Source organism: Teleopsis dalmanni, chromosome X, assembly GCF_002237135.1.
Source record: "Teleopsis dalmanni isolate 2A chromosome X, ASM223713v2, whole genome shotgun sequence".
In the NCBI taxonomy this organism is placed as follows: domain Eukaryota; kingdom Metazoa; phylum Arthropoda; class Insecta; order Diptera; family Diopsidae; genus Teleopsis; species Teleopsis dalmanni.
Window position 1 is genome coordinate 98,833,527 of NC_051848.1, and position 19,106 is coordinate 98,852,632.

At 35.0% G+C, this 19,106-nt stretch overlaps 3 protein-coding genes across 3 annotated transcripts; all 3 read left to right on the top strand.

Moving 5' to 3' along the window:
* The first annotated feature begins 157 nt into the window (after positions 1-157).
* Positions 158-935, top strand: LOC119690131 (probable H/ACA ribonucleoprotein complex subunit 1-like protein). The gene is made up of 3 exons (XM_038105123.1): positions 158-622; positions 690-768; positions 828-935. The coding sequence occupies exons 1-3, from the start codon at positions 332-334 to the stop codon at positions 908-910; spliced, it is 453 nt and encodes a 150-aa protein (XP_037961051.1). The 5' UTR covers positions 158-331; the 3' UTR covers positions 911-935.
* Positions 936-1,261: 326 nt separating this feature from the next.
* LOC119690130 (protein aubergine-like) lies at positions 1,262-6,970 on the top strand. Its single transcript, XM_038105122.1, has 4 exons — positions 1,262-1,351; positions 1,410-1,542; positions 1,627-1,754; positions 6,518-6,970. The coding sequence occupies exons 1-4, from the start codon at positions 1,295-1,297 to the stop codon at positions 6,674-6,676; spliced, it is 477 nt and encodes a 158-aa protein (XP_037961050.1). The 5' UTR covers positions 1,262-1,294; the 3' UTR covers positions 6,677-6,970.
* Positions 6,971-12,596: 5,626 nt separating this feature from the next.
* Positions 12,597-14,756, top strand: LOC119662794. Its single transcript, XM_038072551.1, has 2 exons — positions 12,597-12,859; positions 13,720-14,756. Exon 2 carries the CDS (start codon positions 13,800-13,802, stop codon positions 14,451-14,453), a length of 654 nt encoding a protein of 217 aa, XP_037928479.1. The 5' UTR covers positions 12,597-12,859; positions 13,720-13,799; the 3' UTR covers positions 14,454-14,756.
* Positions 14,757-19,106: the final 4,350 nt, after the last annotated feature.

The following is a 19,106-nucleotide window of genomic DNA, read 5'->3' on the forward strand; positions in this document are numbered from 1 at the left end:
ATTATATATTTACTTTAATGGTAATTTATTTAATGGTTTTTGTTGTTGTTGAATGGTCTAATATGCAACTTATATGCAATCTTCATTCCATATTCGCATATACAAGTGTATATGTATGTGTGTACAGTTGTGTATACACATTTTTTTTCTTAGCACTTAGAATGTCGAACAATTGTCAAAATGTGCTGCCATCGGCGACGCAATAAGTGGAAGCCGCTTTGCTTTACGAAGAATTAAAATTCCAATAAATTTTGGAGTTGCTTTTTGCACAAATGCATGTGAAAATAATTAAAAACATAATTTCATTTTAAAGTTTTAATACATCTTTAGAATGCAACGCGGAAGAGGTGCGGAATATAGAGGTGGTGGAGGAGATCGCGGAAGAAGTTCTGAAAATAGAGGAGGAGACAGAGGTAGACGTGGCGGCGATATTGGTGGTGGTGGCTGCGGCGGCTATCGTGGCAACCGCGGTGATGGTGATGGTGGTGGCATCCGTGGCTGGCAACCTCGCGGCGGCGGTGGTGGCCAACGTGGTGAACAACGCGGTGGTGCAGAGCGTAGACCTGGCATGTATCGTGGGCGCGGTGATGGACTTGGCAGTTATCCTGCCTCTGAATCATCTGTAAGTAAGAACAAATTTAAGATTTAAAGAGACTTGATTTAATTAATTTTTATTCATTTGATATTAGAGTTTTGGTAGTTTGCCGTCAACAGCAAGTTGTGGATCTTCTCATCAGTCCGATGTGTCCATTTCCAGTGTTTTCATGAGTATGCCATAAAATATATTATTTAACCAGACTTATGTTGACGTAAATATTTTCCTTTAGTTCTCCCAGTGGTTCTCTCAGTTCAAACGTTCACCAAAGTCATGATAACACTGAGGCAGCAACTATTGATATGCAGATTATGACAATAATTATGATTGTTCTTTCTATGATATTTTATATTGTTTCTTTATGTTGTTATATCCATATCTATAGCTGCAATTGACCAAATACGTGGCATGTGAGGAAAACGTATTTTAACTGACGTTATACAACATACTCGACCAGCGTCGTGCGTAAATAAGCAAGGTGCAGTTGGTCGTCCAGTTATGGTTCGAGGATACGTTGTTGGTGGTATTTTGCTATTTTCTACACAAAATCTGAAAAGTATAATGATGAATGTTGTCCATAAGATACTAACAACGGATCGTGCAGGAAATACAGTACAAATTAAAATTAAACATGTTGGCATAGTAGAATTAACAGATATGCAACAGTTGCATGTACTCAACTTGATTTTACGTTGATCTATGGAAGGCTGGAAACTACAACAATTGAATCGAAATTTCTTTGATCCAGTAGCTAAAGTAAGTTTAGTGTAATTGTTTAATGAAGTTTATAGGATATATTACCTCTATTCGTCAGCATGAATTGGATGTACTGATGTGTGCTGAAATTGCACATAAGGTCTTGCGCACTGATACAATTTACAACATTTTGACTCAATTAGTGAAAGTGTCATCAGATTATCAAAACGCATTTAAGGCCGAAGTAATTGGTAAGTAGTACATAGTAATATCTAGAATAAAATCAAATGATTATCAATACTTCAATAATAATCAATAATAATACATTGTTACAGGCATGGTAGTAATCACTGATTATAATAACAAAACATATCGTGTGAGTGATATAGATTTCGGTATGTCGCCCAAATCCACTTTCAAACGAAAGGAAAAAGATGTCACATTCGTAGATTACTACAAACGAGTAAGGAGAAATTTTCTTATAACAAATAACAAATATATAGTCTTAATAGTAACTTTATTTATTCATTTTTAAATTTTTGTTTAAAAAAAAATTTATGAAATACTAGATATCCCGGCAAACGTTGTTTTGCCATATAAATAAGTTCAAGTGATTATTATTTTTTTTAAATGAAAGATAACGAATGTATTGTAATTGTGTGACAATGTGCTGTATGATAAAAAGAGGAAATGAGCGCTGTAGACGATGATCGCCGATCAAAAGGAAAAAACACCAACCATTCGTTTTCTTGATTCAATATATTTCATTAAAATAACGGACATATTCCTTGTTTGATCTCTTAAAAGTTAAATTTAGTTAAATTCAAGAAGTAATATGTTTATTCGTGTTTAGCCAACACACATAGGCTTGATAGTTTGCCCACGCGAGAACATGCCACGTGTCCAAACCTAAGCCGTAAACAGACATCGTTTGGCCTTCCGACTTATTGATGGTAAAATAGAAGTAAAATAACCGGCGGTCCAACTTACAGTCATAGAATGTGTGGTGGTGGCATGCCTAACAAATCCAGTGACTCTAAAAACTCACAAACTTTATCTATCGATTCTATATACAGTTTTCAACCTTCAGGCATGCCGATGAGCAATCCGTTCAATGGCTATGGTGGTTTCTTAATTTCTGGTAGTTGTACTTTATCTAATGCGCAACACATCACGGCTGACTCTTGTTTGAATTTCAGTGCATGATGCATGACAATAAGGGCATTTTTTGTCCATAAAACCAATCGACATTATAGATGTGCGGAATATCAATATCTGGCTCGTACTCGAATGCAAGACGAAGGAACAAAATGCTTGATGTAGTTGTTGGCGCAGTCGGTCATTGGTTCTGCGTGTGTTAATTACGAACCGGCGCCCTTTTCTCCGTTATAATTATCGTTGTTGATTTCGTTCAGCTCGTACCTCTTGTATTTGAAATTCACAAATACAATATATTGTTACGTAATCGCCTGCGTGATTATTCGTATCTCAGGATTTTGTAAAACATGAAACGAACTTTAGAGAATTGGAGAAACTATATTTATATATTTTGTGTATTACAAAGAACTAGTATTAATTAGGAGTCAATTTAATAAAAACCACAGCTTCACACCAAACAAATTTCCAAACTCCTTTTATAAAAATATCAATTGACGTAATGTTTAAATAATATTTAAACATTTCATTGCTACTCTGATGAAATTCATAACATTGCCCTCCTCTTAAATCTGTTCGTCCCGAACAGGAATTACCACATCATTGCAGTAAGGTGCCAGTAGTTCCAGATGCACCACTTTCTTTTGAGCTCTATGATGCCCCGACTGTTGAATTCGACAAACACCATCACAGATCTTCGTTCCATCAAGAACAGGGGGCTCCAAACAAACATCACAACATCTTCATCAGACACAAATTGCGAACACACACCGTTCTCTTTCAAGATTTTCAATATTTGCTTACTTACTAATTGTAGAAATTCTATATTTATTTACAAATTGCTTATCCTATACTTCTAGCTATTGGGTGGAGATTTTGAGTATCACCATCATCATTAACATTTCAGTTCCTGGTCAATAGGAGCGGTCTTCTGATAAATCAATGAATTTCATCTAATTGGTTCCGCCTACTTCCAGTGTAGTCACATGTCATCTTGCCGCAAAGTACCGTTATTCCGAATTTTAAGCCCGCGTCGTCTGAGTCACCCTGATAAACCTCCATTTGCAAATAGCTGTCACTATCATCAATGCTACTTACGTTAGGCGCAACAAACTTGTCAATGCATTGAGTATGCCAATCAGGAATGTACTGATTAACAAAAACCGCACCATCAGATATATCAATATCTGTTGTATAATCCTCATTATTTGTTATATCCGAAACGAACAAGACATCCCTGACATCAGCATCAAATTTACTATCCGTAGCTAATACGTCATCTGTGATATCCTTATGAAACAAGATATTTCCATTAATTGTCACGTTCTCATCATCTATGAGGTCGGCATCAACGTTTAATGGTATATCTTTATAAGATAACGTATCTGCGACCAACAAGCCCTCTGCGATCTCCGCATCATATTTGATTTCCTGATTAATCCTGAAAACTTTATCAACTGCACTGCCAGCATCGATTTGAGTATCTGTAGCCAACATGCTATCAAAGACATCCGCATTGGATGGAATATCAACAGCTAACATGTTATCTGTCTTAAGTGGCATATTTGCCGGGAATATGTCATTTGTGCCAATTGCTTCACATGGAATAACAACATCGCATGTGAAATCTACTTCAAATGGAATACCCTCAACATATATAACATATGGGGACTCTTGCTCGTCCAAGCAGATGTTAATTTCAACTGATTCAGCTATACCAAAGCCGATTAACACGAAATCATAACTACCTAAACCGAAATAGTCTTTCCTCCTTTTCTTTCTTCTGTTTCTTTTTTCCCTATTCATTATTTGAATCAGTCTTCTTCTTTCTCTTATCTTCTCTCTTGTCTTCTCTCTTATTCTTCTTTCCTTTCTTCTCTTTCTTCTATTTCTTTTTACCTTCTTTCTTGTCTTCTTTCTTGTCTTCTTTCTTGTCTTCTTTCTTGTCTTTCTTCTTGCCTTCCCCTCTGTCTTTCCTTCTGTCTTCCTTCTTGTCTTTCTTCCTGCCTTCACTCTAGTTTTCATTTTCCGTACTTTTGCTGTAAAGGAACACATTATACCGGCAGCTTCGTACGTCAAAGCGCCGCTAACCGTTTCAGAGTACGTCTCCTTTGAGAACATTACGACCTGACGCTTAGTTTCCGGATCACGTATACCGTCTATTAAAGTGTCGACTTTACTCTTCACCATAATATCACCAGAGCTACCAATGTAAACCAAGTTACACAACCGTTCAATGTCGGCAGAGTACTCTCCAGGACTCTCGTCAACAAGCGGGGCTCTTGCTTCCAGTATTACCCTGTGTAATGGAGCCATAGAAACGTTACCGTACTTGCGCTCCAATGTATCCATTACAGCTTGGTAGCTTTTATGTTGTTCGGGTGGAATTTGTTTTAAAACTTCTGCCGCACTACCTTTTAGTGCCACAATCAGTGATTCCGTTTTCTCACCAATATTCCAATTATTTGTTGCAGCCGCTATTTCAAATTTGAGTTTGAACACTTCAAAAGCCTCGCTCCCATCAAACGTCGGTGCCTGCAGTTTAACGCTACCAGTTTGACGAATGGCTGAAGATGACCCGCTTACCTGCCTACTCTCAGCGTGGTTTTCCAATTGAACCGTCTCACCTTTTGAGACCTGGACATTCTGATCAATCGGGTCCTTCCTTCTCGAGCACCTTTTTTGGACTTGTTGTAACTCCATCTTTAATTCGACAAAATTTTGTCCTAATGTCTGCGTGATTTCACTAAATTGTTGTTCCAGCTTTTCTTCCAACTTACGTAAACCGTGCGCCTGTTCTTCAGAATTTTTCTCAATCTTCTGCATCATTAAGTTCATGATTGCCATCATTTCACTATTCGTGTCAGATTCTTCATCGAGGAACTCGTGTTCTTCTTCATGTATGCCATCAGCCTCCAACTCGTCACGAAGTCTCAACTGCAGTTCCGCTTTCGCACCACCTGTGCCAAGTCCCACTTTCTCCAACTGCTCTTTTAGTTGAACCACAGTCAATTCTTCCAATTTCATCATTTTACAAAATCCCACTTCTGACACCAAATGTTACGTAATCGCCTGCGTGATTATTCGTATCTCAGGATTTTGTAAAACATGAAACGAACTTTAGAGAATTGGAGAAACTATATTTATATATTTTGTGTATTACAAAGAACTAGTATTAATTAGGAGTCAATTTAATAAAAACCACAGCTTCACACCAAACAAATTTCCAAACTCCTTTTAAAAAAATATCAATTGACGTAATGTTTAAATAATATTTAAACATTTCATTGCTACTCTGATGAAATTCGTAACAATATGTTATTTTTGTTGTGGTTTCTTTAGTTAAAGCTATTACGCTCTTTTACTCTTTTGTGACTCTTTTGTGGCTGGGGCGCTTATCTCTGCCCCTCAATAAGCTTTAACTATACTGGAATTCATATCGTTTATTTATTGTATAACTGATGACGGAGGTACCCATCATCAGGGGTCTTGCAAATAATTCTTGTATTTAATTATTCGTAAATAATTATTTTTGAGACTGCAAGTACCAGGAATCGAACTCGGTTCCTGCCAAATGTGAAGCTCAGAGTCAGTGCACCTTAACCAACTGACCCAAAGCCGTACTTGACATTTTTATTCGTACATTTTTCTGGAGTTTTGTTACTTTTGCTGTGAAAGTTTTTATTAACAATTTTACTTGCTGTGTTTATATTAGAACGAAATCATAAACCAGCTGTAGAATAATTGAATTAATTACTTAATAATAATTTTATTTTGAATTGTTAAATTTCAATACTATTCTGTTCGTAGAGACATTATTTGTTGCATGATTTGTTCTTTCTTATGTATAGAACCTAATCTAGGAACGTAATCCTGAGAAAGTCATACTAATGTTACTCCACTAGTCGCACGGGCGAGACCAATATTTTGTGAATATAAGTTGTAATTTAACGTCAAAAAAGTTTCATGAAAACACCGTGACATGAGATTTTTATATATTAGATTAGATTATAATTTTATTTATAAAGCTTGACAATAACATACATCTAACTATTGTTTTCTTAATTATAGCGTTATAATCTCACAATTCGTGATTTTAATCAACCACTGTTGATATCGAAGCCTACCGAAAAAAATACTAGAGGTGGTCAAGATGATTTAATAATATTAGTTCCAGAACTGACAGGTGCTACTGGCCTAAATTATACTATGCGTGGCGACTGGATATAATTTTTAGAATAAATATAAATCTATTTATTTAATTAGCTATAAATTTGCTTTTCTACAGATTAATGAAAGCAATACATGAGTGAATCCGTCTGGACTCTCATTTCCCAGGGAATGTAGCCTCTGATGCTGATTTATCAACTCAAATCAGCTTGCCCCCTCTAAACAATCCGAAACCGTTTCAAGTGACCAACACTTAAATCAAGTGGGCTATCCAAACTTTTAAACCTTATAAATCTCCAGGTCCGGACGGAATTATTCCCGCCGATATTCAACAGGGTGGATTCGTATGCATGCTTATACTAAAGGCAAGTCTGTCGATACTGGGCTTCATACACTCATCTCGTAAGTTTACCACTCCATCTCTCTCAGGGAATACACACTTGCAACTTTTCTCGATATTGAGGGCGCTTTCAACAATGTCTGCCCCAATGGTATGATAAAAACCCTCTCAAAACTAATCTCGACAATAGTCTGGTTAAATTTGTAGAGGCCATTCTCAAAACTAGGATTATTACATCCGACATCGGAAGTGTTCAATCCTCCAGAGCAGTCTGTCGGGGAACGCCACAAGGTGGGGTTCTCTCTCCTCTTCTATGGAACATAGCGGTTAATTCTTTGTTAAAACTTTTGGAACAATCCGGATGCAGTGTTATAGCTTATGCGGACGACATTGCTATTGCCTCATCTGGCAAATTCCCCCAAGTTCTATCCAATGTTATTAACTCTGCGCTCCTCATTGTCACTAAATGGTATAGGAAATTCAGTCTTGATATTAACCCCGCAAAGACAGAGGTTATTCTCTTCATCAGGAAATATAAAATACCGACATTTTCCTTACCAAAGATAAAGAGCGTTACTCTAAATTTAAGTTCGAACGTCAAATATCTGGGTATTATTCTGGACTCTAAACTCAGCTGGAAAGACAACTTGGCTGAGAGAGCCCGCAAAGCTGTATGCGCCACCTACTGCTGTAGGTCGCTATAGGTCGCTATAGCTATAGGTCGCAGTTGGGGGCTCAAACCGTGCATTATACTCTGGCTCTATTCAGCTGTTATCGAATCAATTCTTCTGTATGGGGCTGCTTTCTGGTGGCAGGCAACTGAAAAAGCGTACCACATTATTAATTGACAAAACTAGGAGGATAGCTGCACTACAAATCACTGGTGCTCTTCGCTCCACCCCCACGCAAGTTTTTTTTCGCTCTGCTTCATTGGCTGCCATCTCGGCTTCTGGTAAAACAGCAAGTCAAAATAGTTGCAACCAGGCTCAACGCCCTCTCCTGCTGGTCAAGAACTGATATAGGCCACGCGATCATACTGAATCAGGATCTGCCAACTCCCGTCTCTATTGACTACATGTGTTTTTACCCAGACCTAAACAGGGGGTTCGAATCTCTTATACCAAGCAGGGAGGACTGGATCCTTGAAAGAGTGATCCCTCTCCAAACGGTTGATATTTACACGGACGGCTCCAAAATAGATAAACGAGTCGGCTGTGGCATTTTCTCTGAAAGACTGGGTCTCAGCATCTCGCTTCGACTTCCAAACCACTGTAGCGTCTTTCAAGCTGAAATAATGGCAATTCACCAAGCTGTAAAATGGATTCTAAGCAATCGAACATCCGATTTACCAATCTCAATTTTCTCTGATAGCCAAGCTGCCATCAGATCACTGATTGGCACCTCAGCCACATCAATTACAACTCAAGACTGCCGTGCTTCACTAAATGACCTTGTTAGGTTTGTTAGGGTCAAACTCATTTGGATTCCTGGTCACAGGGATATCACAGGAAATTGTAGGGCAGACGACCTAGCCAAGGCAGGTGCTCTTCTCCCTAACATTAACCTCTCTGATATAGGCGTTCCACTTGCTACAGTTAAACTGGCAATCATTCAAAAATACCTGAGTATAGCCAAGCAATACTGGTCTGACGAACCTTAAAGTCAGATTTCTAGGTTGACTTGACCGAACTTAGACAAGGAACTAGTCAGCTACTTCAACTAAGACGTAACCTGCTCAGCACTACGGTATCTGTGCTGACGGGACACTGCGTAATAGGAAGGCACGCTATGAGACCTTTAATGACTTTTGTCGAGGTTGTGGGTCTGAGGATGAGGAGGAGACTGTACTCCATCTCATGTGTCAGTGCCCTTCCCTAGCCAGAAGAAGATTAAAAACCCTTGAATCTCCTTTTCTAACTGACCTGACTGAGTTGTCATCATGTAATGTTAGGGACCTAGCCAAGTTCATAGAACTGTCAGGTTGGTTTTCCTTTACCTAATAGGGGAGTCGTTACCTTTCTTCGGCGTTAAATGTATACTGATTAAAATCTATATACAAATCAACGTAACTCCTGTGGTACCACAATGGGCCATTATTTGTGCTTAATGGGCTTTTTGAGATACAAGGCCGCCACTCCAACCCAACCCCAAGTTATACATAAGGAAATAAGATTCTGTAGTAAGGCTAATTGAGAATTTTTATCTAATTGCCTGTTTCATAATTAAAAGTACTTGCACAATATTAAATATAAAAAGCAAAATAAAATATTTATTACAGCAACATAAATCTATTTCACTATTAGGTTGAACTCAATTTTTTAAAAATGTCACACCTTCGTACAAATCTTCGATCGTGAGCCATCGTATGAGAAGAGCTTCTTGCCGCCTCATGAGCTGCGAGCAGAATGAGCCGAAAAGAGATGCTCATGGGGTATGCAAATATGAACTCTGGTAAATTATACCAAAATGCACGCCCATCACTTAGTTGAGTTTTTTTTGTTTTTTTCTTAATTTTTTCCGTAATTATTTCTTTCAAAGTAGTGAACAAATAAATGCAACTTACGAAAGAAAACATGTGAAGCAACAACAATGCTCGAAGAATCTTCAGAGTTAGATTTAACTCGCAAAAAATTGTATGTGTTAAGGCTTAGTGCGGCTAAATCAGTCTATTGTGAATGTTCACTGGATATATGTTGCAAAATTCCAGTCATCCATTTAAATAATATGAGCATTTCATTTACTAATTAATTCAAATACATAAATTAATAAAGTAATTAAAATATACAATACAAAAATGCTTATCATTGCCCTTCTAATATTCATTTTTTTCTTTTAAATTAATTAATTTCTAGTGTACAATTTTAATATATCATATTGTACACAACACAACAAAAAACATTTGACAATTCTAAAAGTGATGCCAATTTGTTTTAACCAGACTAAATATGGTTATATCACAGCTCTGAAAGAAAAAATTACGGCTATATAAATATAACTTTCAATTTGTATTTACGATGGCAACTCTGAACAAAATGGAGATTTTGTTAGGCTTATGTATGCAAAACACGTAAAAAAATTTAAAGTTAAAATTTTTAAAATGAATAATACGAGGGCGGTTTGATAGTGCTGCCATAGTGCTGCTGTCAGCTGTAATCTACCAGTGGGCAACTTTTTAATTTTGAGCAAGCTACGTCGTTCAGTTGGTGTCTGATAGCCGTTCAAAGCAGACAACCTCGTTACCTCGTTTTTTTACGTGATGTGTTACTTGTCTAGTCACGATGGTCAAAATCCACGAATTGGAATACGAACTGCTACCCCATCCAGCATATTCTCCAAATATAGCCCTCTGCGACTATTTGCTGTTTCCAACCCTAAAGAAATGGGTGGACGGTAAGATATTTAAGTCGATTATTTGGAGGGAATAAGAAAATTAGAAAAACGCTGAACTAAATGTATCGAGCTAACAGGTGATCACGTAGAAAAATAAAATGTTTATTTGCCGAAAAAAATTTGTTTTATTCAAAAAGTCACTGACTTATCAAACCGCCCTCGTAATTCTTTGCAATTCTTGATAAGAATATTTTTTTTTACATGACTCTGAATAAAATATCATTTCTCGTGCCTTCTAACAGTAAAATAATAAATAGAAAAAGTAAAGTATTTGTTACGAACAATGACGACACGAAATATGAATAATTAACGAAATCATTTGTTGATAGTTAATTGGAAATTTGGTATGTACTACCAAAAACCGTTCAAAATAGACAAACTTTTAGTGTTGGCAACCATGTGATTAGAACTGCGTATTAGTTAAGCGATTTTAAAGAGGTTGGACTAAATAAGCCAGCAGTGTTGTTGTTTCATATGTTATTTTCAAAATAAGCAGTTGTTCTTTTGTGATATGCTTACAAAAGAAAAGGCTATTATTACAGCTGAATATCTACAATCTTTGACTAAATATCTATATTTAAAAAATAACTAAACAAATTTTTTAAGTCTTGTGTTTAACTCTGCTATACTCTGAGTATACCCCAGCTTTGGAAAGAACCGGCAAAGGTTATTACAAAATATCAAATTTACATTTTAATTCATCCTTTTATTTTGGTCTTAATAAAATAAGCAGTCTCAGAAAATAATCAAAATTGACTGCAATAAAAGGTAGTAGCGATCATAAAAAATATGAAAACCGTACAGACAATGTTCGCACCAACTCACTTACAGTTATAGGTCAAAGATCTAAACAAGCAGTTACTAAACGGGCATCAAGTGTAAATAATTGGATCAGGAACTTGGCACCAACTAAGTCATACACAGAATTTCGTTTAAATTTATACTTGTTATGAGTAATATAATATTTTATTTTTCTTAAAATTTTTTTTTTATTTTTTATATTATAGAAAAATTATAGATTTCAATTTTCTTGTATAACTTGTAAGAATTGTTTTTTAATAAAGTTTTATAATTAATGTGCTTAGTTTTATGATTTTATCTATACATTTGAGTTTTATTCAAATTGAAAACAAAAAATGCGTTTGTATTCTGTGAGAAGACCTTACTAAAATGATAACTAACCTTATAATTATTATTGTAAGTGAATAAGTGGATGAATTTAGTAATCTACAATAATAAAAAAATATTTTAATGGCAGCATTTTCAAATTCCCAAAAATGAGACATTATGCCGAAGCCGCATTTTATTGTTTATAAGTCGAGTGACATATTTTGAATCGTTAGTATTATAAATATATGTCCCACCCTACACTCAATTCCATATTGTAGTTCTGAATAAAATAAACTATAATACACACATTTTAATCATTGGATTTATGAACATTCCAGAAGAGAAGACAGCAACTTTTAAGTACAAAAGCCATATTATTAGCAAATGCTATTATTCAATGTAGAAAGGTTATACAACGAGCAGATATAGGTATAACTTAACATACTTACATATTAGAGGTACAACTAAACATATTTGCATATAAAATAGCAAAATAGTATTTTAATAGTATATGTTATATAATACCACAAATTTTCAATCCAATGCAGGGTCTGAAATTAACTTTCTACCCATTTACAACAATAAATTCGGCTTCTGCTGATGTAAAAATTAAAAAAAGGTTTTTTATTTTTTCAAAATAAAATAATATAAAAAAAACTCATAAGTTAGATACGTATCCAAAGTAACATAAATATATAAAAGTCTATTATAATTAAGTGTCGTATAGAGGTTTTATATAATGAAGCCACATTAGTTTTATGTCGTTCTACAAATGAATCGACGGCTCAAAACAATTTCAACACTTCTGTGTGTATTCTATGATTAACACAATTTTTTCAATAAGTTATGGACAAGAATTGCCATATCCACATTATAAAATTATATTGTATCAAGGCTACCATATATATTTTTATTATTGATAGATACGTAATGATTTTGTTGCTACGTTACACAGTTTATAAAGACATATCCAATAGAACTTTCTTCAGCAACATGGATTCAACCTACTGGAAACGAAATTACACTTCCTTTGAATTTTAAATCTAAAAAGTAAATTAAATCAGGTTTTCCTAGAGATTTAAAAAGTTTTGACTTAGCATATTTGACAACATTTTCTTCATAATTTTTCAGAAATAATTTTGTGTTTATCTATTCAAAATTCCCGGTCACTTCAAAACATGTTTCGAACTTTCTTCAACAAAATTTTTTAATATTTAGGGTATAAAGAAGTATATAAGGAAATAAGATATTTGCTAACGTGCCATTGACAAGGTGTACAAGAATATAGAGCCCGAAGATAACATTCGGAATGCAACCGTCACGTTTTCCTATATATAATAAATCGTAATTCACGCTTAACAACAATTTCTCGTTGGGACATAAACTTCTAATTGGGATCCAAAGTAAGTTTATCGGTTGTTTTAAGACTCCATTAATCAATGTGCTAAATTCAAAGAACGAAAGTCGTAAAGTTCACTTTGAGATTTCATAACCTAAACGTTGACTCAAGCTCTTAGTGTATAAAAATTTATTATGCCTATATTATTCATACTAGGTTGTGAAAAAAGTATTCTGTAGACTACTACATATGTATGGTATATAAAATAACAATGATTGATTATTGTCACAGTAGTCTGTCTGCGCGATTGGAGCTGACCTTCGCGGTCACTGGCTTTGTTTTTTCTTTCTTTCCCTTTTTCCGCCGACAGGCTTTCATTTGAAAGCATATAGAGCACCAGGTTTAGGCGGCTTCAGCCAATGTCGAGAGGTTGTTTCGACCTATGTGAAGAAAAAAATTCATCCGTAAAGAATTTAATTTTCCCTCTACCACTTATTTTTGAGAAACGTGCACGGATCCGCCATTTGGATACGCGCATTCTGGTGACTTTATATACACTTCAACGGATTTTATATAAAATATGCCTATTTCGAAATGTGATTTTTATTCCCGCATGAAGTTTTGTTGAGTGTAAGTTTTAATAATTTTTTATGACATCGTTCTTGTAGATCAGATATCAAACATGTAGTAAAACTGCATGACAGATACTGACAGTTTTGTATAAATTACAAATACTCAGTTAATGACTGTAAATGCTAATAAACTTATTTTAGAGAGTCTTGAGATAACGTCTTTCGAAAAAACGTTCAATAAACAAATAACATAATAATATGGAATATGTGAAATCAATGAAATAATTCTAAAAATTGAGTTTGTCTAGTAATATGCTAAAAATTTTTTTCTCCGTAATAAATTTTGCTTTAGAACACGAGTTTTGTAACAAGAATTGTTGGCCTGACGTATACTAGATATTTAATACATAATCATTTAATAAACAAGTGAAAATGATTGAAAGTTCGATATCTGACAATGCCACTAAACCTGAAAGTATAACATTAAAATATAAAGGTGATGGAACGTCTGTGTCTCCTAAGGATAGACAATATGGAGGAGATACAATATTTCAAAATAATGATTGCCCCTTAACAAGTGAACAATTCTTAAGAGCAAGACAGAAATTTGTTCTTCTTGAAAATGCAAATAGTACAAACGATAGGAATGCCTCAGCAGGAAAAGATGTTAATAAAAACAAAAACAGTTCCAAACCAGTTGAAGCAAATAGAAATCTTTCGAAGGAGTTTGCAGAGACAAGTTACTCAACCATTAACACTGAACATGAAATCAACTCTCCATTTCAGCCTCTACTCTATGAGGGATCAGCCTCCACAGTCTCACCTGTAGAATTGAATACAATAGGTACAACTGACCTTCAAAAAGAATTTGATTTTAAAACGATACGAAATAAATTTGAAAATTGGGCGGAGCCCAAAAACGATAACGTAAAGAGGTTAATAGCTAAACTCGAAAGAAAAACCAAGACTAGTAAACGCGATGGAAGAGATAAAGTGAAAAGGAAGAAGGAATATGGCAAGATGATTTATGAGGAAAATAACACAGAAAATGATGAAGGCAATAACCATCGAACTAACCCGAAATAGGATCAAACTTGTGCCAAAAAACCAATGAAAAAAGTTGCTCAGCTACTACTACTTAATTTTGGACTCACTGAACAAATCATATCCAAATAATGTCATCAACTAACATTAGGTTAAATTCTCATACCCGGATAATAATGACTAATTAAAATTTACTAAGTAAATGTATGAATACCATAGTATACAAAAGTCATCTTGAAAACCATAACACCCAAAACCCACATCCCACATCCCAAACCCTAACCTTAAACACCATTCAACTTTTATCTTAATAAATAAACACATACATGAATTACGAACCAACAAGAGCTATTATTTTATTTACCAGCAAAAGTGGATATCACTCGTTTTATTCAAAATAATAAGATAGTAATAGGGTAATAAATAAAAAGAAACTCATTACAGAAGTAATAACTTAGTGTTTCCCAGCTATAGAATTGGTTAGAACGTGAAGTGTCTCACAAGCTTGTCATCTGACAAACAAGTAAAAGATTGCCTAATATGACTAATCGTTCAAAAGTTACTGCTCTTGAAGGTCAACTTGCGATCAATCGATCACAAGTTACTGTCCTTTAAACGTCGAAATTAAACTCGATGAATACTCTTTGTCCACGCATCAGCCCACATGCATCAGTGGGAACACGTACGTGAAAATCTAATTCTTCTGCGAATATTCTGTTACTCACATCAATATGCGGTGCGTAAATTAAAATCATTCATTATTAATTAATCTTTATTTCACAATTTTGAATTTTTAATTCAATTAAACTATATTTGGACAGAAAAAATATTTCTAGATATTAGTAATTGAGATCAGTTGCAGGTTGGTGCTAAAATAGCACTGGACAAGACAGGAAAAAGACTCGAATATATTACAGAATAATTGTAATATCAAATTGTTTAAAAGTCCTCTATACGTACAGACGTGTTTTATAGTGCTCTTACAAAGTTTTACTAGTTAGCTGGTGTTTAGCGCGATAACTACATACAAAGTTCTAGATCAAAGAAGTTTTTGAGTGTTAAATCGCATTATATATGCAAAAACTATTGAAATAGGAAATAAATGATCAAATCAACGAAGTCCATTAGCAACACGAAGCCAAAAACAGCTAAAGACCAAAAACAACTGAAACTCATTTGAAGAAACTTACGACACTTGTTTACACCAAAAACTAGTGAACAATGTTGGAGTGAACAATGTCATACCCCACTGATAAGCTCACCTCATACGCTCACGCTGGGACTCACCCCAACAAATCTAACAGCGCATTCCTGCTTAACTTCAATAAGTACTACAAATAGCGTCACAGTAAGCACTCCAAACTCGATAACTAACACCTTGAGTTTTACATCAACTCAGATATCCGTTTTTTCTACTCATGCCTTACCTTTACATCCAACAACCCCGGTAAGTTCGATCGCTATTACATCAAATATTATACTGAACGAAATGCCTATTACATCATTTTGCGCTATTCTATATTATTAATGCAAAAAATTCTCCAACAACATACTCAATCGAAGGGAAATACTCACTTAAAAGAAACCCCATTAAGCAATTCTCCTGAAAAGTCTTCAGTACAAAAAATCAAAGTTCAAAAAGAAGGTCAGAAAAGAACTCGTTCAAATCTCGATATTCGCCGTTCAAAAAATCCTGAACAAACTAAAAAACAAGCTAAATTAGATAGTTACTGCCTAGACAATCCAAACCGTTCTATATATAGATTTTTAATACTAGAAATAGAAGAAGAAGAAGCTGAAGAAGCTGAAGAAGTGATGCAAGATGGCAAAAAGCAGCCCAAACCTCCACCAATATTCATAGATAGGGTAAACAACATAAATCCTCTCATAAATATTTGGTCCTCACCAGTAGGAAACAATTTTGAGCTAAAAGTTTTAAAAAACGAAAAAGTAAAAATCCAAGCGAAAACCACTGAGTCTTTTGAATGAATTTTATACCTACAAGCCTAAGCTACAAGCTATTTTAAGAAACATGCATTCGTCTGTCAACACCAAGGACATTAAAACAGCTCTGGCGTAAATGAGCCATAAAGCTTTAAACGTGTTTAATATGAAACATAGAGAATCGAAAAAACCACTTCCTCTCATCATTGTAGAACTTGAGCCTCATCAAAATAACAACGATATCTACAGCATAAAGAATTTGATGCATAGTCGTGTCATGTTTAAGGCTTCTCGTCCTAAACGGGACATTCCACAGTGTCGTAACTGCCAAAACTATGGCCACACGAAAAGTTATTGTCGAAGACATCCGAGGTGCATCAAATGTGCAAAAAATCATTCTTCGTTTCAATGTCCAATCCAAGGAAGAAGTACTGAAGTCAAATGCGATTTATGCGAAGGAAGCCATCCTGCAAATTATAAAGGTTGTTCGATCTATAAGCAGCTACAAACAGCGAAATTTCCAACACTAAGACCAAAATCAATATCAACTACAAACAAAGAAACTGACAAAGGAAAAGACAAAGCTTCTGTCCCGAGGGCTCCTAAAAGAAGTTATGCTAGCGTGCTAGTGGTACAATCACCTGAATCTATTACTATTCCAAAATTTCCGGATAAAATGAGCGAAGTTCTAATAGTAGTTAAGCAATAGTCACGCTGACAACTAAATCATGTCCGACAGTGAATTAAATACAGTCCTCTGGAATGCGAATGGGCTGTCAAAACACTGTTTAGAGCTACTAGAATTTATGAAAGATCAAAAAGTAGACATCATGCGAATATCTGAAACACGTTTCACTTCAAAACATTATTTTAAAGTACCAGGCTATGACTTTTACCACACTATGCATCCCGGTGGAACAGCACATGGCGGAAGTGGCATTTTAGTTAAAACAAGCATATCACACTTTGAACTGCAACAATACCGCACTGAAGAGATTCAAGCAACCAGCATTTCAACAAAAGATTGGTATGGCCCAATCACAATAGCATCAGTATATTGTCCACCAAAACACGCAACTAAGACGGCAACATATATAAAATTCTTTAGAACTCTAGGTAACAGATTTATTGCGGGGGATTAGCATTAAAACGTTAAACACGTTGAATGGGGCTCTCGGCTTTCAACACTCAAAGGACGACAGATTCACTTTTTTCCATTTTTGTAAAAATTCACGATGTTGTCTGCTTTGAACGGCTATCAAGCACCAACTGAACGACGTAGCTCGCTCAAAATTAGAAAGTTGCCCACTGGTAGATTACAGCTGACAGCAGCACTGTTGCATTTGGAGTAACTGCGCGGGAAATTCAAAAAGTCACTGACTTATCACACCGCCCTCGTATTTTATTAATTTTCTTGATGTGATTTTTTATTAAATGAAATTTCTAATGATTTGTTTCCAATGAATTTAAAATGGAGAAAAGATATACCATGCTATTTCTTAAGAAAAAGTTGTTCACAAGTAACACGTATTTCATGAAAACACCATAAAAAACGCCATCAGGTAATTCCACTAAATCAATTAAAATTATTTTGAAATGCAATTGATTTATAACAATTGAATTTGTTTGGCGTTATTTTTTAAAAATGTGCGTTATTGAAAATAAAGATATTAATTGAAAGTTTCCAAATTCAGTTATACTGTCGACCATATGTATATGTATATGGATATAAAATTCTGTGTAAGTTAACACCCTGTATTACTATAACGGCACTTTGCCTGTATACACAATTCTATTGCGCATTAAAATATCTCACAACGCCTACTCGCGTTTGTGTATTTAATTTCAATCGGGCTTAATGTCTGTACTTCTTATGGCAACTTTCATACTGCAAGTATCTTGCAGAAAACATATCAAGTATCATTTGAAATACTTGATCGATGAGATGTCCAAATACTATTGGATATTAATCTCTGGCTAGTCATCTGGCTATTGACGTCAAAGCTAAAGACGCTTGAGAGGCGCTGTAGAAAATAGAAGCTCCAATCCTATAGGATGGAGACAAGAAGCTTCTAGAATATTCTGATAAATTTTAGAAGCCATAATTCGATTGATCAACTCAATCCTGGAATTTTCATTAACGACTTTGGGCATCAGAAGGAAAACTTCTAAGAGTCAGTCGTTAGGAAAAGCTGAAAGAAGACAAGTCGCTGTTCGGAATAAAATATAATACGTCTTTGGTAGTTGCTTGAAAGATTAAGTCCTCGTCTAAAAAGTTGTCGGAATAAATTTAAACAACAGTTTGTTGTTATCGATAGTTTACCATCTTTAACTAAGTCGACGCTAATCATTCGATGCTGTCATAGCTTTCTTTCACACTGAAGCTCGGAGATCATCACTTCATGCGTTTTGAAAATTTGGTTAAGGCGAGTTAAAATCATAGATATTAATTTTTTTGCGCAGATATACATTGACTATATCGCAATCTATCATTTGCGGTTAAGTGCTTAAAGAAGTTCAAATTAAGTTCGTTTAAGTGGTACTTGTGAATAAAAATGTAAGTCTTTTTTGGTTCTACAATTATTGTGAAATGACAGAATTTTTAAAAATTGAATTGCGCTATTTGGAAAATTATTTTTTAAATGAAATTAATTATTGCCTAATATTTTGCTAATATTTTGCTAATATTTTGCTAATTGTAAATTATAACATGTTCTATTTTGAGCGTCGTCTCGGGTAACAGTAAACTTT